The following is a 23,924-nucleotide window of genomic DNA, read 5'->3' on the forward strand; positions in this document are numbered from 1 at the left end:
TGGGCTCAAAGGATTGAAGGGTTTCTTCTTTTGAACCCTTTGAATTGAACCAAGTGGACTAAAGGTGATGGTGGTTGTGGTTAACTGACCATTTACCTGTTGTAATTTTTTATTTTGTTGATAGTCGATGCAAATTTAGCTAGGCAAACCTGTGAAATTTACCCAAATATATAATAGTAATATTTTCATAATTGTAAGCTATTTTGTAATAAAACAAAAAATGAGACGGATCATTTATATATAAAAATCATGCATAACGTTTTTATTTATACTTTACGTGGTGTTTGGTACAAGAAAAGTAGGTCACTTTCCTAAAAATGTGATTTTTACTAATTAAATTTCTATGTTTGGTACGCCATATTCCTAAGAAAAGTGAGCCACTTTCCCAATGTTTTATGGGAATGTGATTTCCAACCAGATATGTGATAAAGTTACTTTCCCAAAATAATGGGAAAATGAACTCAAATTTTTTAAATAAAGTTATTGTTTTAGATCTACTGCAAAAAAAAATAAAAATAAAAATCTTATAGCCAAATCTATATTTTTGTTCCTATATTTTCTTGTTCTTTTCGTGTGGCCACCCAAATTTTTCGAATCAATTTAATCCTTATACTTTAACATTTTTTTTCGTATGACAATTTAGACTTTTTGTTGTTTCAATTATAGCTCTAGACTTGTATTTTTAAATCAATTTAATTCTTGTATTTTTATATATAAAATAAAAATAAAATAAAATGATAAAATATATGTCACACTGTTTATATCAAAATACAGGAGTTAAATTGACTTAAAAATACAGATTCAAGTGTGTAATCGAAACAATAAAAAGTTTGAATAATCACACAAAAAAAATGTGAAAGTATAAAGACAAAAATATACGTTTGGCCAAAACTAGATACTATATCGCTTTTATTAAAACTTTAAATATACTACTTTATTTTGGTATGTAATATATGATATATATTTTATTATATGTAATACTATCTATTAATATAACATTATATATTATATAAAATAATAGAAAATATAATATATTATTTTCTAAATATAATATAAATAAAATACATAATATATGTTATATAATTATACATATATACTATCTTATATTATTATTACAGATATTCATATTTTATTTATAATATATCATATATTAATTATTTATTTTTTCTTGCCCTTCTTTTTTCCTGTAGGAAGAGATAGTTTAATTAGGACACGCAGCCAATGATCGCCAAGACAATATCGAATCCAAGGACTACATAAAAGAAATACAAATAAATCATGAATTGGGTGATAATCTAAGGACTTCAATCCTCATCACATATTTTATTTATACATAACATATAATATGTTATTATATTATAACAAATATTATATGTAAAAGTTTATAATAGGAATTAAATCACGTATATATATATATGATATAATATATATTTAATATTGTATATTATATATCACAAAAATAAAATAAAAAATATATATATGTGAACTTATTTGGGATTATCAATACTAAATAAATATCTTTTAAGAACATGTAACATTTTATTTAATTAAGTTCTAGGGCATTCTCAAAATTTCTAGGTACTTTTTAAGAAAAGTGTGGAAAGTATCAAACACAATAAAGTCACTTTCCTATCACTTTAATTCATAATAATACTTTTCTACGCATACCAAACACAAGAATTTTAATGACTCGATCATATATAAATGTAATTTCTAAAAACATAAATGACATTCATGAAAAAATAATAATTAGGAAAGTGCCAAACCCCCACTTCATTGTTCATCCATCATATATATATATATATATATATATAGATGTGAAAACATGAAATTAAATTCCTTGCCTCATCCTTAATCGTTTTGAAGAAAAACACTTTGGGAGAGATCCCTGTCGTAAATGACTTCTCATGCATCAATGAATAATAAAGGGTACGTACGTTGTTGAGAGAAATTATATATTTTTAATGTATTCTGAGGTAACATGCATATTAATTAATTAATTAGCACAAAATCTGACGACTTCTTAATTAAATTAGTAATTTGTTGCTATCTAATCATATTTTTCTATATATATAAGTTGTTTGGAATAAAAAAAATAAAATTATAACATGAATATGCTTACAAATTTAATTAACCTCACTACTAATATATATATATATACATGATAATGATTAATGACGAATTATTAGTGTACGTATGTGGCATGGAAAAAATTTCTATTTATCTGATGGCTGGCTGGCTGGCTGGCTGGCTGGCTTTGGGTTACAAATTAATATATATATGATAATACCTCCTTTTGAGTGTAGTGCGGGTTCGCTGTCAATTAATGTGAGTGCACTTTCATTGCTATTGACATTCAAACAAACCCACTTTGGGTAGTGGGGAGTGGCTTCAAACCTATCATCACGAATACGATCTGCATGTAAGTTGTCGTTTTGCTTTGTTGTTGTTGTTGTATCTTCAGACATCAACATCTTCTCTTAATGATAATATATATATATTCAGAGGTAGACAAAGCAAAATGTTCCTGTAATTAAAGTACGTACAATAATATGCTCTCATTTACTACGTACGTACCCTTCCTTTATTATTATTATTATTATTATCGTGCGTGGTTACTTACTTGTATATATATATATATATGGATGTTTTGATTTATACAATTGTGTGGAGATTGTTTTTGGCTATTTAATTTATTAATTTAATTAATGTTAATTCTTATCCACGGATTCTATTTCTAGTCTTCTACTGACAGATTTTATATATCTGTAGATCTATATATTGTAAGTCATTTTCTTTGTGGTGACTGACTAACTGCTAATTAATTAAACTTGGTTAAAGACGTCATGCTATTATAATTAAGTTTATAACTAACTAACTAACTAACTAACAAAATGGAGACATATATAATTAATTAAGAATATAAATTCACCATTCATTCATTCATTAGTTCAACTAATCTTACAAAGTAATTAAATGCAATTTATTCAATGACACCGTGAGTGCATGCATTCCTTAAAGCTTGGAGTAACATCTAATTCTGTATTTACTTTACCTTTTAGTTTTTTAATTCATTCTTATTATCGAGAATAATAAGACTTTGAAAAATGCAGTCGAAGAGAATTCTAATGGCTTAAAGGCACTATGAGTATATATGATACTGATACAAATACATGCATGAATAAGTACAAGAAAATAAAATAATGGCATGTCACCAATTAATAATCCCGAGTCTCTTCAAAGGTGACATACTTTGTGATAATTATAACTAATTTTAAAACATGTAAATTAATAATTAGATAGACATATTTCTATCAAAAGAATATTTTTAAAAAAATAAATAATTAAACAACCAACATTTCACATCTGATATAACTTTTGGCACCGCCCAAATTCACGGTTTTAAATTATTTGAACTGACCTTCCATATGTGACAATTAATGCCAAGCATGTTCTTTTTTCTTCTTTTATTAATTATGAGTAGTATTTATATATATATGAGTTTATATGAATTGTCTCTTCATGCTTTTAGATCATGGACCCGTCTCATCCCCTCCCCCTTAATTTCTATCATTTTACAAACAATGCACATTGATTAAGTATGCAGAAATTTAAATGTAACTCACATTAAAAAAGATTTAAAACTTAGATAAATTAATGAGATCAATTTATTAAACAGCTTTACTAGGCCAACATTGATAATTCAATTAATTAAACATTTGTTTTTACAGTTTGAGTATTCTAAAAATAAAAATCCAAGACCAGAGATTGTACCAAAGTGAAGTCAAAACCCCAAAAAATTTAGAGACACAACTACATTCATGAACATATTTATTTTGAAAAAAAAATGCAATTTTTTAGCTCAAACCAAGCAATCGTTAGTGGTTGGTAAGAGGTCTAAAACCTAAAATATAAAATTAATGACAATATATAATAATAATAACAACCACTACAACAACAACAACAATAATAATAATAATAACAAACAATAGTAATAGTACGTGACAAATGAATTTTCTTGTCACAGGATTCTCTGAAAGTTGTGTAACCGAATTAATGCTAATTATGATTCATCATTCATTAAACCTAAGGAAAAGAAAAGAAGAGAGAGAGAGAGAGAGAGAGAGAGAGAGAGAGTTGAAATTCCATTGCCAGCCCCTCACAATATTTAGTACATTTACCTGTTTTTATTCGGGTAAAGTCAACACGACGTCGTTGACCTTTCCTCCCCCCTATACCATGAATCCTCGCCCGTGATTCTCGTTCTGTCCCATTATGCTACACACAATAGAAGGCATATATAAAATCTCTATCTTTATAAGATGATGATTATATTCAAAACTTTACTGAAATAATAATAGGATATTTGTATACTTATGAATAACATATGGTGTTGCCTTGTCTTGTGATTCTCCTCGATTTTTACCAGTCCCATTATGGAATGGGACCGGTGAAATAGTGTATTAGACCAAATTAAATAACACACAGCCGTTTTGTAATATGATCTTACCCTTTTCATAATAAAAAGAATATCTGTCAGGTTACAACTTTAAATGTTACAAAAAATAATATTTTTTCAAAGAAAGGACCAGAATTGATGCAGCATCACACATGTCAGGATTACTTGTTGTCAAACAGACTGATTCATTGATTGGTTCTCGATTTTTTCAATTGAACTGACACGTTTCTCTTAACATTGGATTAAATCCCGCAATGGCTATTTATAAATTTCATTTTGTCGTTTTATCATATTTAATTAAAATTCAAAAAAATCATATTAAGAATGTGGAAGAAGGCTAAGGTCTGAAGGCCTAACCTTTAATGAATGTACATATTTTGTAGCTTCTTTAAATGTCTAGTACTTCAAATGCATACACATACATATAATCATGTGTCGTGATATACAGTTTGTCTTCATAGATAATATTTTATTTCTCACTATAAATTACATTTTGTTTTACTGCAGCACAATAAACAAAAAAAAAAAAAAAAAACATAAAAACAAGTAGTGGCATGAAAGGGACAAGATGAGATGAAGTTAGGCTGGTGGTAGCTCACCACATATACATGATGAGAGAGTTTATTAGGAAGTTGACTTTTTTTTTATTTTTTGAAATAATTATTTATAATCTTCGATCTTTTAATTAATTGTATATTGAGAAATATTTTATTTTCTCTCTATATAAAGACCATAACTTTGTCCCTGTCATCACCATTCACCAACCCCTCAGCTCTCCGGTCTGCTCTGCAGATCTGTATGAATTAAACCTCTTTCTCGATCATATACACAAATATGGGACACGATAAGGCTAATTTTGCTGTAATTATGCTTGTGCTTCTTCTCAGCTTCTCCTTTATGCTCTCCTCTTCTTCTGCAGTTCCGACATCAAGTAAGGTTTAATTTTCTCAGCATCCAAACAGGGTTATTTAATCCAGTTATTTTAATCAATTTCTTGGTCTGTCGTTTGTAGAGAGCTAGTGGGCAGAAACTTAATGACTTGTTCTATGATCATTTTGTTGACTAATATATAGGAACCTTCAAGTCTTTTAAGGACGAGCACCCATCAGTCCAGGATTTCCACTCCCAGGTCTCTCTCTCTCTCTCTCTATGTATGTATATATATATATATGGGTGAAATGATTACGAGTTTTTTTTTTTGGTTTAATGATTAGGGGTATTTTAATTTATTTTTGCCAAAATTCAATGAACTTAAAAGTATATTGCCGTCTTCAAAGTTTCATTAGTTTTTGGAACTTTGTTTTTGTCCTTTCCGGGCCTTGAAGTAAGGGGAGATGAGGCTTAAAAAATTAATATATAAACAAAAAAATCAAGTTGTGTTTATCCTTACTGCAAGTTCTAGATGAGAATAAATTTTGAAGTATGTTATAAGTAGCACATTAAATTCGTAGCTACAATATTCATTTTCTCTGAACTGGGTTCTACACATTTATATACACATATACATATGTTCTAATTAATTAATGGGGGCGGGCACCTAACGTTTGCAACTTAATTATTGAACAGGGTGAAACCTTGGAGATGAGATGGAGTGATGCTGGAGAGGTGGAAGAGGAGGTGTTCGTGGGGGCTGGAAGAATGGTTTTGGAAACCACAGACTATCCAGGAACAGGAGCAAACAACAACCATGACCCAAGCACCCCTGGTGGAAAAACTTAACTATTAATGATCAATTAATAATCACTTTCACTACTGCACACACACACGCACACACACACATATATAATATATATAAACCACTAAGAAGAAGAAGAAGAAGACGAAGAAGAGTTGTTTTGAAGTGAGTGTTTCTTTGTGTATGCTTGGATGATTATGGTTTCTTTTCCTTTTTCACAGTGTGTACCAAGTACAAGCAATATCTAACATCCATGAATGAATGAGAGAAACTAAAGTTGGATACATATGTAAAAGCTCAGCTTTTTCTTATCTGTGCAAGTACATAGTTGTTTGTTCTCCAGCACCTTTCACTTTCCACCCGCCCTTACTTTTGCCTTTTCACTCTATTTTTTTAATCCATACTGTTGCTCTATATTCAATACAGTACTCAACTTGAATGTGATAGACATTTATTAAATTAAGATTACAATAGTATTTTATAAAAAACATTAAAATGTATAATAGAGTGTATTCGGAATCTATACTTATTGCGATTATCTTTTTAAGTGTATTTTGAATAAATTTATTTTTTAAGTATATATCATACGTAATCATACGCTTAGAGAAGATTTGTATTATTATTAAAGATGTGTGAATGATGGATATGGATCGATTGATTTCATTTACATATTTATTTTAATAAATTATAGACATGTGTATTGTTATTTTTATACCTATTCAGGTAAAAAGCTCTTTATCACCATCGGAATGGAATCTCTGGAGTGCCTTTTTGTCTATTTTATTTAATTTGGGTTTCTGCTATCTGTTATAGACTTTGCTATCGTAAGGTTGAAGGGTGTCACCAACCATAACATCGTTTTTGTTTGATAAACAAACCTAGGGAAAAATATTAATTAAATGATGTGTCATGCACTTGGTAGACTTCTGATTTTTATAACTCCCCCACCGCCACTGGAATTGTTCTAATCTAGAAACGTGAATCCCACAGTTTCTTAACTTTTTGGATAAAAATACTCTAAATTATGTGTGGATTAGTGAGTCAGTCTGTCAGTGTATCTATCTCAATTCTTAATCTGATATGATATGATGTGATATAATTATAATGAATTTTAAATTATCATTAATTATTTTTTGTTAAATAAATAATTACAACTAAAAGGAAAGAAATCCACACTATAAATTAGAGACAAGTGATAGATACAGCAGGCTGGCTCACCATTACTTCTAGATAATCATTTGGTCTACTATATATTAAGAATCTTATAACTCGTAATAGAAAAGGAAAAATAAATCGTGTTATTTAAAAAAATTAAAAAATTAATTATATACTTATAAAATTATTATTTAAATACTTAATTTTGACATTTTAATTGATATTTTATATTAATATCTTATATATTTATATTAAAATAATACACAATATACAACATTGACCCATAACATCACCATAAGTATCAAACTTTGATGTTCAAATAACATTTTAATTCCATATATAATGTGATGAATTATAGATTACTGTACATAAAATTTGTATTTTAATTATAGTTGATTGTTTAATATCTTCAAGGGTACCTACCTCACAAACATAACAAGATTTATTAATCACTTTTACTGACAATTGTGAAGAAAACTTATAGTTAACTATAAAGATATTATTTTTAACAAGATTTATTATGTATTAATTTTTACAAAAAAAAATTATATTTGAATTAGCAATGTACAGTGTACTTAATTAATTTCAGGTGAGTCCCATGACGATTGATGGTTGGTGGCATCCCGTGAGCAACAATGAATACAGTACTGTATCTCATGACATTTCTTTCTTATTTATTTATGTAAATGGTGGGTAGCTCGTCCCATGTCAACTGCAGTGGGCAGTGCCAAATTGCCAATGCACGATTTAATCATGAGCTTTGACTTAGTCTCTGTTAATTTAATTCCGTAATAAAAAATAAAAATATATAAAATATCATAAATACACACTTTTGCATGGAAAGTAAGACGATTATGGATGGCCAAATATCATTTTAATTACATAAGTAAAATGTAATAATTTAAGTATTTAAAAATAAAAAGAAAAGGGGAAATAATACAGTTGACATGAAATTAAATAGAATATGAGGAAATGGTAAGTGGGATGTCACCGGAAATATGTATATATATATATATATTTATACATATTTCTGCTCTATAAAGCTTCATTCACAGATGCTTCCTTCTTGGCAATGCATATCTGCAAGCCCCCCCTCTCATCTTCGTCCTCTTCATCTTTTCCCACAGTTAATTAATTTGTTTACTTTTAGATCGAAACTCATTAATTAAGCATCAGATACATATATTCTTGATCATATATTATATCGAGATGAGGCAGAAGGGTTTTCTTCTTCTTCTACTGGTTTTGGCTGCCTCTTGTCTTCTTCTCTCCTCTGCTGTGGCTGCTGCTCGTTCCTCCGGTAAGTATATATGAACTAATAACTAGGCTAATTTATATACGTAAAGGGTTTCAACTTAACTGCCAATTCACGGCTTCAACTACTTATTAGTCGTTCTCTAACTTGCCCTTATATATGTTGATTAGCAGAAATCCTGAAGCCATTTAAGGATGATCCGTCTGTAGATTCAGTCCATCGCTTGCTTCCTCCTCAGGTCCTCTCTCCCTCCCTCCCTCCCTCCCTCTCTCTCTCTCTCTCTCTCTCTCTCTCTCTATATATATATATATATATAAAATATATCTCCCTCCATGCATCGTCTTCCTTTTTTTCCAACCCTTTCATTTGGGTATATATCTGTGTCTTAAGATAGGAGCATATATATACAATACAAGCATATTAAGCAAAAGAGAATATAAATACTAGTTCTAACAGGCTTACATCTTCCATTTCATAATAAGGAGATCATTTTGAAGGGAGAAAAGTACAAATTATTCTAAACAAAACCAAGGTTACTCACAGTTATCTATATATGCATACAAAACAGGGTAAAATGGAGACGGGCACTGGAGAAAAGCTAACAGATGAGGAAGAAGTGATGATGATAGAGCGAAGAATGGATTTGGAAACCTCCGACTATAAAGGAACTGGAGCCAACGACGACCATGATCCAAAACCTCCTGGACAAGTTTGATTTCTAAGTAATACTGGACCTGATTATACTACTTATTATTATTTTGTTAATTATCCATCAATTAATAACAAGTTTAAGTAGAAACTTTAATTAATGAATCGGTAATTAAGTAGTGATGATCTATAGCACTTTGATAGTCTCCTTTCTTGTCAAGATCATTTACCTAATATGTATGTACCCTCTACTGTTAATGTTCCTTTATCTTAAAGTTGTTGATTTCTTTGAGTTAATTTATAATTAATTACAACTCCATCTTACACTTTGTTCGAAGATTAATGTTTTTTTTTTTTTTTTTCATTTTCACAAGCAATTTAATGCATCTCCCATTTATATGGTTATAAATATGGATAATTGTATTATTATTTTTAGGTAATGTTTGTTAATTAATATATAGATGAGTAAGGTATGAAAAGTATTTAAAACTTTTGTCATTTTCAATATGTTTATTAAATTTATTTGACGGCATTTGAAAAAAAGTCACGTAATTCATTATCTTTTATTTTTCAAATATATTTATCGCTCTTCTTTCTTAAGATAAACATTTTTTAGTACATTTAAAAAAAAATAATAAACAGTTTGGTAAAATTTTTAAAATATTTTCTATCTTAATTCTAAAAATATTATAATCTTTTATTAATACAATCTTATCTTAATCATTTTAGCAAACGTTACCTTAAAGAATATGTAATATATTATGCTTGGATAAACTAGTTGTGTGATTGGAATTTGACTCAACAAATTAATTAGGTTTTGAACGTAATGAAAGTGTACATAATTTGTACTTAAATAGTTAATGACTGAAATTTAATCTACTCCCTTGTCAAACTAAAAATAAAAATTCATAAATTAAAATATAGCAAACGGGTTAATTTGACCCAACAAGCTTAATTAGTTAATGACTGAAATTTACTCTACTCCCTTGTCAAACTAAAAAAAAAAAAAAAAATCATAAATTAAATATATAGCAAACGGGTTAATTTGACCCAACAAGCTTGGCGGCCCAAAATTGCTGGCCCGAAATTGAGGTGATTTTTGCCTCATTGTTGATTATTGAAAAACATTTGGTAGATTAGGTCCAATTAACTCAGGCATTCTGTAGAATTCGCTGCTCTAGTCCACATTCAATTAAAAACAAACTAATTATCCATGATTTTTAGATTTTTTTTTAAATGTCATTATTTAAAAATTAACAAAACATTTAAATTGAGTTCTCTTTATATTTTTTAATTTTTAATTTTAAATTTTAAATTTATTTTAAATTTTTTATTTTGATAATCTATTTTTAAAAAATTAAAAACATGTTCTTCTTATCATTTTAAAAAAATATTTTTTAAAATAAAAAATTAGAAAATGTGTTTACTTTAGAATTTTAAGAAAAATTATTTTATTATATTTTATTCAATAAATTTGATTATTAAATAATAAAATTAACTCTTTTAAATAAAATTTTATTATTAAAATAAATTAATAAATTATTGACATCTAAATGATAATTTATATTAAATATTATTATACATATAATATACTTAATAATATATTATATGTTATCCTATATTTTTAATTATAATATAGATATATTATATTTTTAAAATTTTAAATAAATATATAATTTTATTTTTAAAATTTAAGTTTTTTTTTTTTTTGCCTTTTATTTTTTAGAGCCATAACATGGAAAATGGATTGTGTTTTCTATGTTTTGGATTTAGAAATTTATATTGGTTGAAAACAACCAAAATAACATTTTCTTGTTGAGTTTTCTTTATAAATTTTTTTCTTGTTTTTGAAAATGACAAAATAAACAGATTTTTATTATTTTATAAAATTAAAAACTAAAAATAATCTAAAAATAATAAAAAAGACACAATTTTAGTGATGTAGACTATTTAACAAACTATTTCACTTGCCATATTAATATGTCACGCAGGAGATGGGCATGTCAAATGGATTAGAGGATCCTGTTTAACAAGTGTGGCTAGCTTGATCCGTTAATAGAACGAGTAGAGCTTATGTTGAGCTAATTTATTAATATTAATTAAGTTTTGATGATTAACAAAAAGAAAATTTTTAATATATAAATTATAGTATTTTTTATAATTAACAAAAAGAATATTTTTCTTAAATATATTAATTGTAGTACTGAATTATTTTTTATTAATTTATAAAATATTTTTTTATACTATATGTATTATCAAAAATATTATTTTATATTAAAAATATTTTTTAAATTAATTTATAAAATATTTTCATAGCATATGTATTATCAAAACTATTATTTTCTATTAAAACTATTTTTTAAATATATTTTAAAGATTAATTTATTAAATATTTTTTTATATGATATGTATTATCAAAAATATTATTTTTTATTAAAAATATTTTTAAATATATTCTAAATTAATTTATATAATATTTTTATAATATATGTAACTCAAAAAGAATTTAACTAAACCAAATGCATGCCATGATTTGATCCATGCACCTTAAGGTCGTCCCTGCTCGTATGTGTCAACTAATTTACAAGCTTCCTTACTCACATGTGTGCACATATTAATTTTAAGTTTTTCAGTTTATAATGATTAGATTTTTTATTGTTGGAAAAGTTATCAAAATGGCTATAAATACCCCTGCAAAATTATTTTTTGAGTATTTAAGTACTTCCATTACATATCCAAAGCACCCGAAAACTCTTAAACATTCTCAAGTAAAACATCTAAATAATTCGAGACTCTCGAAGCATTATTGCACATCCATCGAAGAGCCACAAGGTAATAGAAAAAAAATTCTTCAAGTTTTCTATAACAAATCTGAACTTCTCCATTTGATGTTATAAATTTATTTATTTATTTAAATATTATTACCTTGTATAATTTATTTTTAATTGTTTATTTGTGTCAAAGTGAAGACAAATTTTTCGTAAACATTTAAACTATTATTAAAAATTGTATAGGTTTCCTAAAACTATTAAAATTTAAGTGAATCTAGTTTCAAGATAAGTTATGGAGAAAATCTTGGTGTAGTGGTTGTTTACAATTCATTGTAATCTAGGTGTATATCTAATTTTCAATGTGAGTTAGTGTGAAAATTTTGGTGAAATTAGTTTAGTAGAACCCTAACGGTAATTAGATCTTGGGAGAGTGGACTAGATGTGTGTGGAAATATCGAATCACTATAAATTGTTTTGTGCCTCATTTATTTATTTTTATTATTTCTTGTGGTTTACATTTATTATTAATCTCAAACATAATTTATTTTATCTATTAAATATATATTTTCCCATAAAATCATTAATCAATAATATTTATTAAAATTAAAAAAAATAAATTTAATTATTCAATTCACCCCCTCTTAAGTGGTCATATCCTAACAGACCACCAGCCTGGGTTCAATTTATTAACGAAGTAAAGTGTTTGATTCAACTATGAACTCGCTTAAGACGAAGTAAGTTGGGTCAACCTATTGAGATAGGCCCATGCTCGCAAGCCTTCACGAGGCGAGCTTTACACCAGTTTAGTAGACTGACACATTTATCAAATAGTTTAAAATAATTTCAGAGAATTTATGTAATTAATATCTAAAATATAAAAATATTTTTCAAAATACAAATCATACTTGTTAAATAAAAATTTAAAACTTAAAAATTTAAAAATTAAAACTTTTAATAATTTCTAACAATCCAATTCCACTTTTCCCAATATTGTTGTCAAAATATAATAATAAATTTATAAAATAAAAAAAGTCATTGTCAAGCCCCCCAAGATTGTTGTTGCCTGAAACTGCAAGAAAAAGAACAATCAAAGGGTGCGAGGAGGTCCCTACGCAAATACTCCGATGCTTAACTTAGACGTTGAAAATTAAAAAACCCAAGAGCAGTTTTCACACAAGTATCAAAGGTGTACATTTCATGGAATGAAATTCTGCTTATTTATAGAGAAGAATGAGACAATCCTAAATCTCTTTGGTTTGGGATTTTTATAAATGTTGTAATTCCCAATATTTTAATAACTTATCAGAATTAGAATTTTTAATAGATAATATTATCCCTTTTTAACCAGGATTTTATTAGGATTCTTAAAGTATAACGTCTATCCTTTTTATGGGACCAGGGGATTTGCAAATGTCAAAGTTATCCAGTTTGTGTGTTGTGTGGGATCCCTCCCAATTAAGGGGAAATTTACACATTTTTAGCCCAAAATGTTATTTTGGACTTTTAATAGACTTTTGTCTATGATACAACAATTGCTCCCTCTTTTATTCGAGTTTCTCAAGTGAAAGAGTTGATTGTGTTATGGTCAGTCGCTACTTCTCTTTCCTAATCCATCATTATCATTGTTAGTTTTTTGAAAGTTTATTTGTATCTCTCCTAGAGGTGAGACTTAGCCTCCATAACTTTTTGTTGAAGTTGTTTTTAATTTCCTTTGACATTTTAATTCTCGATAAGGTATTTCATCAAGTATTTCATTGAGAAATCTTTCTTCTTTAGGATAATTTGAAGGGTCCTTGGGAGTCTGTGAAGGCAAGCCAGGAGCTCCTGAGCAGATTGATGCCCTTTCGAGTTTAAATATTGATGTAAGTGGTGCCCTAGCTTCTTCTTCCGCATCTTTGGCACTTTCTCCACTTCCTGTTGCAGATCTTTTCAATAATATAATTTTCTCTTAAGCTGTCCTTATTCCCTTTCGATTTCATTTCATGTTGTACAAACACTTTTATCTTCCGGTGTAATGATTTCTTATTTGTAAGATTTCCTTTTGTACTGACTTTGTTGTTTGGTGACATTGTTATCTCTTTGTTTTGCTTACTTCGCTTTCTTACACATTTATATAACCTACCCCCCAATTCTTTAGGGGAAAATTACTGTTGTCAAAGGATGTTGTTCAGAAGACTCATTTATCATTCTCCAGTCCTTTGAGTGGACTAGTTTTGTCATGGGATTTTATTGATGATGTTCATGCATTTAGGAAGATTCCTTCATCACTTCCCAATCCCTTAGGTGGATTGGTTTATTAATAAGATTTTATGCTAAAGGAGATTGCGTCGCCACTTTCTAGTCCTTTAAATGGATTGGTTTACGAATAGGACTTTGACTCAAGGAAGATCACGTCGCCACTTCCTAGCCCTTTAAATGGACTAGTTTATGGATAAGAATTTAAGTTGAGGGAGATTGTGTCGTTGCTCCTCAGTCCTTTAAGTGGACTGGTTTGTTATAAAACTTCACATTAGGGAGCATTGCATCGCTACTTTCCAGTTCTTTGGCTTTAATGAGGTGTTCATTCATGTCTAAATGATGTAAGGGCTTATAGGTATCTTTTTATCTGTGTGTGTTCAGGGAAAGCCTTTTGTCTATCGACGCAAGTGATCCCCGAATATCTTAACAGTCTTTTTTGTAATCTGTGTGTGCCCGATGCGAGTCTTTTGTCCATCGATGCAGGTGACCCCCGAGTACCTTAACAGTTTTCTTCTATCCACATGTGCCTAAGGCAAGCCCTTCGTTAATCGACGCAAGTGACCCCCAACCATCTTAACAATCTTCTTTTATTTGCGTGTGCTAGAGGCAAGTCATTTGTCTGTCAACTCAAGTGAATCTCGAGCATCTTAAAGATTTTTTTTTTTTTTTTTTGCGTGTGCCAAATGCAAGTCCTTCATCCGTCAATGTAAGTAACCCCCAAGCATCTTAGTGATCTTCTTTCCGTGATGATCCTTTTGTCATAATATACTTGGTTAGAGTTTAGCGACGACAATAGGTTTTTCACATCTAGTTTGTGAGACTGTAACTTGTTTCCCATATCAAAAGGGCAGTATTGCTTCAAGTGGTTAGTGTTCCATGTTTTATCGATTTTGCCTCCCTATAAAGTTTGCACGTGTTTTGCCTGATCATCTTCTTGATTCTATACGGTCTTTCCAATTAGTTAGTATCTTTTTTTCATCTTGAAGTGTGTTCATGATTGTCATATTTTGCAGTGCTAGGTCGCCTTCGAATAATGGCCTAACTTTCACCCTTGAGTTCTAATAATTGGCTACTCTTCTTTAATAGTTAGTCATCTTGAGAATAGATTAGTCCCTCTTTTCATCAATCAAATCCAGGATCCATTCCACCGAGGGGATTTTTCCCCAATTTCAACAGGGATTAACGCCTTTGTTCCATAGACCAGGTTGAAAGGCATTTCAACGCTAGAAACTCTACTCGTGGTTTTGTATGCCCATAGAATTGGTGGTAGCTTGCCTACCTAGAAACCCTTTCATTACTTCAGCTTGCATTATATATTCGTTGGTGCATACAAATTGGTCAGCTAATGACGTAATTAAGTTGTCTCAAGGCTAAGGATTTCTTACAATGGTATGATCTTAATGCCTTGAAGCATCACTGTGACTACCGTGCTAACATGTAAGTCTTGTATTTCCAAAGTGGCATTTCTGAATTGATCCATGTATTTGTTTAGAGTTTCTTTATTTTCTTATCGAATGCTAAGTAGGTACGTATGATCTTTTTTTATTTGACAATCTATGACAAAAGCTTTTATGAACTCTTTTTGCAATTGTTTAAAGGAGGAGATGGATTCCTCACTGATGTTGTTGTACCAAATTCGAGCATAGTCAATCAAAGTTAATGAGAAAGCTCGATACATAATAGTGTCTTCCCAGTTACAGAGCATCATAATAGACTCGTAGTTTTGTATGTGGCCATAAGAGTCCGTTTTGCTGGAATAAGAATTGACTTGGGGCATCTTGAATTTCGAAGAGAGCTGTTTTTCCATGATTTCTGGGGTGAAAGGTGTTTTCATCTCGTTTAAATCTTCTTATGTAGTTACTAATTTCTTTTGTTTTAGGACTTGCTCCACTATCATTTTCATATCCTCAACATCCTGAGCAATAAGATTGGATTGATTTGGTTTATGCCTAAAAGTTGCTCCTTGGGCTTACTTTTGACTACTTCGTGATATTTTTAGCCATGAAAGATAAGAACTCTCTTATTTTGGGTTGGTGTTCCCCACAACTAGTTTAGACGGTCTCATGAGCCTTTATGGGGGGTAGTTTTTCAAAGCTATTCTTGGTGGGGATTCTCTTGGAAACTCCTTGCCTAATTCTTTCCTCGTTGAACCTTGGGACATACCATCTCTCACGAACCTCTATTAACCTCCCTAAGACCTCCTAGGGTTGGGACTTCCTTTTCTTGAGGCTGAGATACGTAGTTTGATAGTATATGGGGTAATGTAATCCATGGTAAGGACCTGGCCATATCTCGAATGGTGTTAGTAATTTTTTCATGGCTTTGCTTAAGTGCTTTGTACTCACTGAGTAGGAAAGTCTTGAGGAACTATCCTGGAGGCTCCTAGAATTTCAATCGGAATGATCTTTTACAATCTCAGGTTAGAAGGGTTGTCGATGTTAGGACCTTCCTCGTCGTGCATGTTGCCTGCAACTTGAGACCACGTGAGAACCATTATAGTATTCTTAAACTTTTTGGACATTTCCTGCAAACAACACCAATTGTTGTTGTCAAAATACAATAATAAATTTATAAAGTGAAAAACGTCACTGTCAAACCGCCTGAAACTGTAATCTCTGTCAAATCGCCTGAAACTATAATCTCTTGAGACTGTAAGTGCTTGAGATTGCAAGAAAGAGAACAATCAGAGAGCGCGATAAAATTCCAACACAAACGCTCCGATGCCTAAGTTAGACATTGAAGATGCAGAAAGCCCGAAAATAGTATTCACATGAGTATCAAAGACGTACCTTTGATGGAATGAAAGTCTGCTTATTTATAAAGGATAATAGGGTAATATTGAATCTTTTTGATTTGGGATTTTTATAGATGATATCAATCTTAATATTCTGATATCTTATTAGGATTAGAATTTTTAATAAATAACATTTATCCCTTTTTAACCAAGATTTTATTAGAATTCCTAAAGAATAATGCATATTCTTTTTATGTGATTCTCGTGGGGATTTGTAGATGTCAAAGTTATCCAATTTGTGTGTTGCATGAGACCCCCCAATTAAGGAAAAAAATTACATCTTTTTAATCCAAAGAATAATAAATATTTTTATTTTTTATTTTTTTAAAAATTTTTAATAAATTTTTTGGTGTGACACAACACTTAACTTGCAAGTTGCAAGTAAAAACAATTATATTGTTGCTTTTAGCTATTGTTCAAATGAGTAAATGATCATAAAAATTCATAATAAATTAATAATCGTTAAATCATATCAATCGTATTTATAAAACTTATAAAGCAGTTATATTATTATATATTATTTTTAGCAATTGAATCGTTAAAATAAAAATATTTGAACCTCCATATATTATATAATTAATTATATATGAATAAAACTTGAGATGCCCTTCCTTGCAGGTCCTCGTTGTTCTGTTTCACGATTTTTAGCATAATTATATGAATAATACAACAACAACAACATATCCAGCCTTTATCCCATTATGTAGGGTCGGCTACATGAATTCTAAATTTCTATGTATTTTTGTCTTTTGTCATATCTTCATTGAGGTCCATACACTTCATATCAAACTTTAATGTCTCTCCCAAAGTCTTCTTGGGTCTGCCTCTACCTCTTTTTTTGACCAATTGTTCCATTTCATCAACTATTCTCACATGACCAAACCATCTTAGTCTAGTCTCTCTCATCTTCTCCTCTATTGGCATTACTCCTACTTTATTACGAATAACTTCATTTCTATTTTTATCTTTTCTTGTATGGCCGCACATCTATCTTAACATCCTCATCTCCGCTACGCTCGTCTTTTGCTCATAGTGGTATTTGATTGTCCAACATTCTGAGCCGTACAACAAGACTGATCTTATAATTGTCCTATAGAATTTTTCTTTCAGTTTTAATGGAATTTTACCATCACATAACACTCCCGATGCATTTCTCTATTTTAGCCAACCTATCTTAATTCTATGTGTAACATCCTCGTGAATTTCTCCATCTTTTTGAATCACTGATCCCAAATATCGAAAGTGGTCTTTTCTGTGTAAGATTTGGTCTTCCAATTTTATTATAACATCTCTACTCTTGCATTCTTACTAAATTTACATTCCATATATTCTGTTTTCTTTTTGCTTAATTTAAATCCCTTAGATTCTAAATTGTTTTTCCATAACTCAAGCTTAGTGTTCATTCCTTCTTTTGTTTCATCCACCAACACTATGTCGTCTGCAAATAGCATACACCATGACACCTTTGTTTGAATATCTTTAGTGAGTTCATCCATTACTAAAGCAAATAAGTATGGACTTAGTGCAGAAACCCTGATGCAATCATACTGTAATTTTAAACGATTCAGTATCCCCTCCGCATGTTCTGACATTTGTCTCCACACCGTGATACATGTCCTTAAAGGCTTGTATATAAGTTATTCGGACTCATTTCTTCTCTAAAACCCTCCATAATACTTATTTAGGGACCATGTTATAGGCTTTTTTTATATCTATAAACACCATATGTAGGTCTTTCTGATGATCCCGATACCTTTCCATTAGGCACCTCAGTAGGTATATAGCTTCCATTGTTGACCTACCAGGCATGAAACCAAACTGATTTTCCGAGACCTATGTTTCTTTTTTGAGCCTTTGCTCTATTACTCTCTCCCAAAGTTTCATAATATGGCTCATTAATTTAATTCCTCTATAGTTTTCACAGTTTTGAACATCTCATTTGTTCTTATATATAGGGACCAAAGTACTCTTCCTCCACTCATCTGGTATCTTTTTTTATTTAAGGATCGCGTTAAATAATTTCATTAGCCAGGAGATGCCCTCATCTCCCATGCATTTCCATGCTTCTATTAGTATATTATCTGGTCCCACCGCCTTATAATTTTTCATCTTTTTTAATGCTTGCCTTATTTCAGTTGAACTTATGCATCGATAAAATGTATAGTTCACATTCCCTTCAGAGTTACTAAGATGTCCCAACCTAACTCTTGTGTTGCCATCATCATTGAATAATTTTGTGAAATACTCCTTCCATCTCTCCTTAATCGCTCCCTCATTCACTAATACATTTTGATTTTCATCTTTTATGCATTTCACTTGATTTAAATCCCTTATTTTTCTTTCTCTTGCTTTAGCTAGTTTATATATATCCATTTCTCCATCTTTTGTATCAAGTCGTTTATATAAATTCTCATATGCTGTTTCACTAATAGCTCTTTTTGCTTCTTCTTTTTATTCTTTATAATTTTTTTTAATTTTCTTCATTGTTGCACTGGTATATAGCCTTATAGCAATTTTTCTTATTTTTAATTTTCAATTGTACCTTTTCATTCTACCACCAAAACTCTCTAAGGTTAGGGGTTCTACCATTTGTCTTTCCAAACACTACCTTTGCTATGCTTCTCAGGGCATTAGCCATTTCTCTCCACATTTGATTTGTCTGTCCTTCTCCATTCCATTCTCTTCTACCCCTTAATTTTTCTTTGAAAATTAGTTATTTCCCCCCTTTCAAATCCCACCACCTGATTCTTGAATTTTGTTTTATGTGATTTTTTCTCTTCCAATTTCTTACTTGGATGTCAAGTACTAGAAGTCTATGTTGAGTAGTCAAATACTCTCCTGGTATCACCTTACAATCCCTACAACACACCCGATCCTCTTGTCTCATGAGGAAGTAATCTATTTGAATACTTGATGTGCCATTTTTATATGTGATTAAGTATTCGTCCCATTTTTTGAACCTACTATTGGTTATGATGAGCCCATATGTCATTGTAAAATCTAGAATAGACTTTCCCTCATTATTAATTTTCCCGAATCCATACCCTCCATGTACCTCTCTATAGTCATTTTCGTCTCTACCCACGTGACCATTTAAGTCACCTCCTATAATCACTTTCTCTCCTCTTGATATCATTTGTATGAGTCTCTCTAGTTTTCCCAGAATTTTGCTTTTATCTTCTCACCTAACCCCGCTTGTGGTGCATATGTACTAAAGATATTAATAGTCATTCTTCCTAGAATAACCTTCACCATAATAATCTTATCCCATATTCTCTTTACATCCATTATCTCATCTACTAAGCTTTTATTCATAATAATCCCCACTCTATTTTTCGTTCAATCACTTCCTGTGTACCATATTTTATATCCAGTTTCTGACAAAATTTTTGCTTTTTTCCCTACCCATATCTCGTCTCTTGAAGACACATAATATTAATCTTTCTCCTAATCATCACATCTACCACTTCCATAGATTTGCCTGTTAATGTTCCTCCTATGTTTCATGACCCAATCCTTAATCTATGATTTTGTTTTTGGCTTTGACTTTAAATTTGAATTTGATTTTGATTTTGAACTAATTTCTTTACCCACATCCGTCCAAACAAATGCGGGAACCCTAGCTCATTTGTCACTACATCCGGGCGCCGATGCAGCGGCCCTAGCTCACTTGACACTACACGCGGGCAGTGTAGCGCGTCGATATGAATGGTTACCCTCACGCCCAAACGATTTTTCATAATTTGTTTAGAGTTCATATTTTGGATCCGATTAAATTTTACGTTGGCTGTCGGCTACCTAATACAACCCTCCTTCTTTATCTGGGCTTGGGATCAGCAGTGGATAACATCCCCGAGCAGAGTTAATTATATGAATAATAGTTATTTAATTTTTATTGATTGTCATAATCTCATTGTGACATTGTCTTTATAATTTTTAGCTTTAAAAGTGGCACAGTTATTTAATTAAATAACAAAAACTTAAATTCAACATTGCAATAAAATTCTACCTTTTAAAAAATCAAAACAACAGGTGGGGCCCAATGATCGTCATAATGTCTGAGCTGAGTCAAGCTGAATTCATTACTTGACTTGTTTGACATCATTTTCAAAAAGAGAAATAATTGAGTAATACAAAGTCATCGATTTTAACTAGGAGTTGTTAAGAACAAACACCGATTAAATTAGCAATTTTTAATATTAAATTATTAGGAAATGAGTGAACGTATAATAATCTGAATAATTTGAAAATCACATATTTCATATAAAAACCTAAAATTTACTCTCACTTGGGCCATAACTATATGATATGAAGCACAAAAAGAAATATAAAAAACTATATTCTAAATCCCCACTGGCCACGGAGATTTCCCCTTGGGTGGGGGCAAGACGGCAACGGCCCCCCAGTCGTGACGCTCACGTTAAGTGAAATTAATAATATATTTTAATTCTTTAGGGATGCTTATGGTGCAGGGTGGACTTATAAATGAATGAATTGGGTTTATTCAGGAATATTAGAGTTGGATTCATTTATTTATTTATGGATACAATAATGGTTCGTTTATTAGTTTTAATCTAAAATAGAAGTTAATTTCATTTAAAATTAAATATATATTTATTATTACCCTTAAATCAATAATTATTATTACTTACAAAAATTCATTATTTCAATTTAGAAGAAATATAAGTATATATTTAAATATATTTACGGCACCACCTCTATCTTCATCTTTCCCAAGGTTCATTTATTTTATTTGAACATATTATATACATATATATATAATCTGATCTATAAAGCTCCATCCACGGATGCTTCCTTCTTAGCAATGCATATCTGCAAGCCCTCTCTCTCATCTTCGTCCTCTTCATCTCTTCCTACAGTTAATTAATTTGTTTATTTTTAGATCTAAAGTCATTAATTAAGCACCAGATATATATATATATATATTCTTGATCATATATTATATCAAGATGGGGCAGAAGAAGGGTTTTCTTCTTCTTCTTCTTCTACTACTGGTTCTGGCTGCCTCTTGTCTTCTTCTCTCCTCTGCTGTGGCTGCTGTTCCTTCCTCCGGTAAGTATATATGAACTAATAACTAGGCTAATTTATATACGTAAGTAAAGGGTTTCAACTTAATTGCCAATTCATGGCTTCAACTACTTATTATTCGTTCTCTAATATGCCCTTGTATATATTTGTTGATTAGCAGAAATCCTGAAGCCATTTAAGGATGATCCGTCCGTAGATTCAGTCCATCGCTTGCTTCCTCCTCAGGTCTTCTCTCCTTCTCTCTCTCTCTCTCTATACATATCTCTCCATCCATCCGTGCATCGTCTTCCTTTTCTTCCAACCCTTTCATTTGGGTATCTGTGTCTTAAGATAGGAGCATATATACAATATAAGCATATTAAGCAAAGGAGAATATAAATACAACAAGTAACAGGCGGCTTACAATCTTCCATTTCATAATTATAAGGAGATTTTGAAGGGAGAAAACTACAAATTCTTCTGAACAAAACCAAGGTTACTCACAGTTATCTATATATGCATACAAAACAGGGTAAAATGGAGACGGGCACTGGAGAAAAGCCAACAGATGAGGAAGGAGTACTGATGATAGAGCGAAGAATGGATTTGGAAACCACCGACTATGAAGGAACTGGAGCCAACGACGACCATGATCCAAAATCTCCTGCTCAAGTTTGACTTCAAATCCAATATTTGGATATATATATATATATATAAATATAAATATAAAATATCTTGTTATCAACAATAGCAAGTTTAAATATAGCAGCCTTATTATATGATTAATTAGTCTGGTTTGATAGTACCGTTATTTCTTATCTACACATGTAATTAGAAGAATTCTAAGTTAACAAGGATTTCAGCCTTGAGAACTAAATTACATCGCTTAATTAATCAGATTCGTTGAATCCATAACTAAGAGCGTGTTTGATAGTTAATTTTTTTCATGGAAAAGGTAAATTTTTTCATTCAATTTTCTACTTGTGTATTGTTTGACAGCCATTTTTTACCGAGAAATAATTTTCTTTGTAATGGTCATGTGAGATCATTTTCTTTTAAATCATGAAAATCAAATTTCTTGAAAAGAGAAGATCGATAAAATTTTTTAGGCAATTGAAAATAGGGGGTGGGTGGCTAGGGGATGAGGGAGAAGGGCAGGCGGGTGGAGAGGGTTTATAAACTATTTATATTTAATATTTTTAATAATTAATAAATATAAATATATAAAAAGAAAAAAGAAAAATATTCTATATAAATTATTTCTTTGGAAAACAAAAAAAATAATTTTGTAGTTTTATTTTTTTTGAGAAAATAATTTAATTAATTTAAAATATATTATTATTTTAATTTTTTTGTAAAATTTAATATTTTTCAATACATTTTTATCATTGAATTCCATGAAAAATGATCAAATTCTATGATAAATATTACCAATCAAACACCAAAAGATGAAAAATAATATCATTTTTTAGATAAAAAATTATACCAATCAAACAGGCTAAATTTCTAATTTTTAAGAATTCATTTTCTCTGCAATTCAATTTTTTAGAATTCATTTTTTTTTCACTCAAATTTTACAATTACAATCAAACGCACCCTAATTAAAAAACATGTTTAGTTTAGGCTAAAAATCTACAAGATCAATCCTAATTGATTCCATGATTCGATCCAGTTAGATTCTTTTAAAATTTTTATTTTATTTTATTTTTAAATATTAAAAATAAATATTAATAATTTGAGATATTTGAAAGGAATTGGTGTTTACTATTTCAATATCATCTATTATTTTCTTAATATATAAATATTTATTGTTTAATTTTTTATGTTTAACTTAAATATTTTAAATATTATTTTACTTTCATCGTAAATTTGTGTTAATATTTATATATAAATTTTTTTAC

The 23,924-nt window shown here is 29.9% G+C and overlaps 3 protein-coding genes across 6 annotated transcripts; all 3 read left to right on the forward strand.

Annotated features, from left to right (window-relative positions):
- The first annotated feature begins 5,199 nt into the window (after nt 1-5,199).
- Nucleotides 5,200-6,420, forward strand: LOC127789556 (uncharacterized). The gene is made up of 3 exons (XM_052318470.1): nt 5,200-5,390; nt 5,533-5,588; nt 6,026-6,420. The coding sequence occupies exons 1-3, from the start codon at nt 5,294-5,296 to the stop codon at nt 6,176-6,178; spliced, it is 306 nt and encodes a 101-aa protein (XP_052174430.1). The 5' UTR covers nt 5,200-5,293; the 3' UTR covers nt 6,179-6,420.
- Nucleotides 6,421-8,320: 1,900 nt separating this feature from the next.
- LOC127789558 (uncharacterized) lies at nt 8,321-14,106 on the forward strand. Of its 3 annotated transcripts, XM_052318474.1 has the most exons (4): nt 8,321-8,589; nt 8,715-8,782; nt 9,113-9,266; nt 13,740-14,106. In XM_052318474.1, exons 1-3 carry the CDS (start codon nt 8,499-8,501, stop codon nt 9,257-9,259), a joined length of 306 nt encoding a protein of 101 aa, XP_052174434.1. In that variant the 5' UTR covers nt 8,321-8,498; the 3' UTR covers nt 9,260-9,266; nt 13,740-14,106. The 3 variants fall into 3 exon arrangements, with proteins under 3 accessions (XP_052174434.1, XP_052174433.1, XP_052174435.1); XM_052318473.1 differs by lacking the exon at nt 13,740-14,106 and having other exon boundaries at nt 8,322-8,589; nt 9,113-9,490; XM_052318475.1 differs by lacking the exon at nt 13,740-14,106 and having other exon boundaries at nt 8,324-8,589; nt 8,718-8,782; nt 9,113-9,490.
- A 7,684-nt stretch (nt 14,107-21,790) lies between these two features.
- Nucleotides 21,791-22,930, forward strand: LOC127789557 (uncharacterized). 2 transcript variants are annotated; one of them, XM_052318471.1, is made up of 3 exons: nt 21,791-22,068; nt 22,202-22,269; nt 22,555-22,930. In XM_052318471.1, exons 1-3 carry the CDS (start codon nt 21,966-21,968, stop codon nt 22,699-22,701), a joined length of 318 nt encoding a protein of 105 aa, XP_052174431.1. In that variant the 5' UTR covers nt 21,791-21,965; the 3' UTR covers nt 22,702-22,930. The 2 variants fall into 2 exon arrangements, with proteins under 2 accessions (XP_052174431.1, XP_052174432.1); XM_052318472.1 differs by having other exon boundaries at nt 22,205-22,269.
- The last annotated feature ends 994 nt before the right edge of the window (nt 22,931-23,924 follow it).

Source organism: Diospyros lotus, chromosome 14, assembly GCF_014633365.1.
Source record: "Diospyros lotus cultivar Yz01 chromosome 14, ASM1463336v1, whole genome shotgun sequence".
In the NCBI taxonomy this organism is placed as follows: Eukaryota; Viridiplantae; Streptophyta; class Magnoliopsida; order Ericales; family Ebenaceae; genus Diospyros; species Diospyros lotus.

Bases quoted from the DNA above. Each gene is read 5' to 3' on its own strand.
- LOC127789556 (XM_052318470.1), top strand. From the start codon at position 5,294: ATGGGACACGATAAGGCTAATTTTGCTGTAATTATGCTTGTGCTTCTT. The intron at 5,391-5,532 runs GTAAGGTTTAAT...ACTAATATATAG, and splicing joins TTCTGCAGTTCCGACATCAA to GAACCTTCAAGTCTTTTAAG. The intron at 5,589-6,025 runs GTCTCTCTCTCT...ATTATTGAACAG, and splicing joins TCCAGGATTTCCACTCCCAG to GGTGAAACCTTGGAGATGAG.
- LOC127789558 (XM_052318474.1), top strand. From the start codon at position 8,499: ATGAGGCAGAAGGGTTTTCTTCTTCTTCTACTGGTTTTGGCTGCCTCT. The intron at 8,590-8,714 runs GTAAGTATATAT...TATGTTGATTAG, and splicing joins GGCTGCTGCTCGTTCCTCCG to CAGAAATCCTGAAGCCATTT. The intron at 8,783-9,112 runs GTCCTCTCTCCC...CATACAAAACAG, and splicing joins ATCGCTTGCTTCCTCCTCAG to GGTAAAATGGAGACGGGCAC.
- LOC127789557 (XM_052318471.1), top strand. From the start codon at position 21,966: ATGGGGCAGAAGAAGGGTTTTCTTCTTCTTCTTCTTCTACTACTGGTT. The intron at 22,069-22,201 runs GTAAGTATATAT...TTTGTTGATTAG, and splicing joins GGCTGCTGTTCCTTCCTCCG to CAGAAATCCTGAAGCCATTT. The intron at 22,270-22,554 runs GTCTTCTCTCCT...CATACAAAACAG, and splicing joins ATCGCTTGCTTCCTCCTCAG to GGTAAAATGGAGACGGGCAC.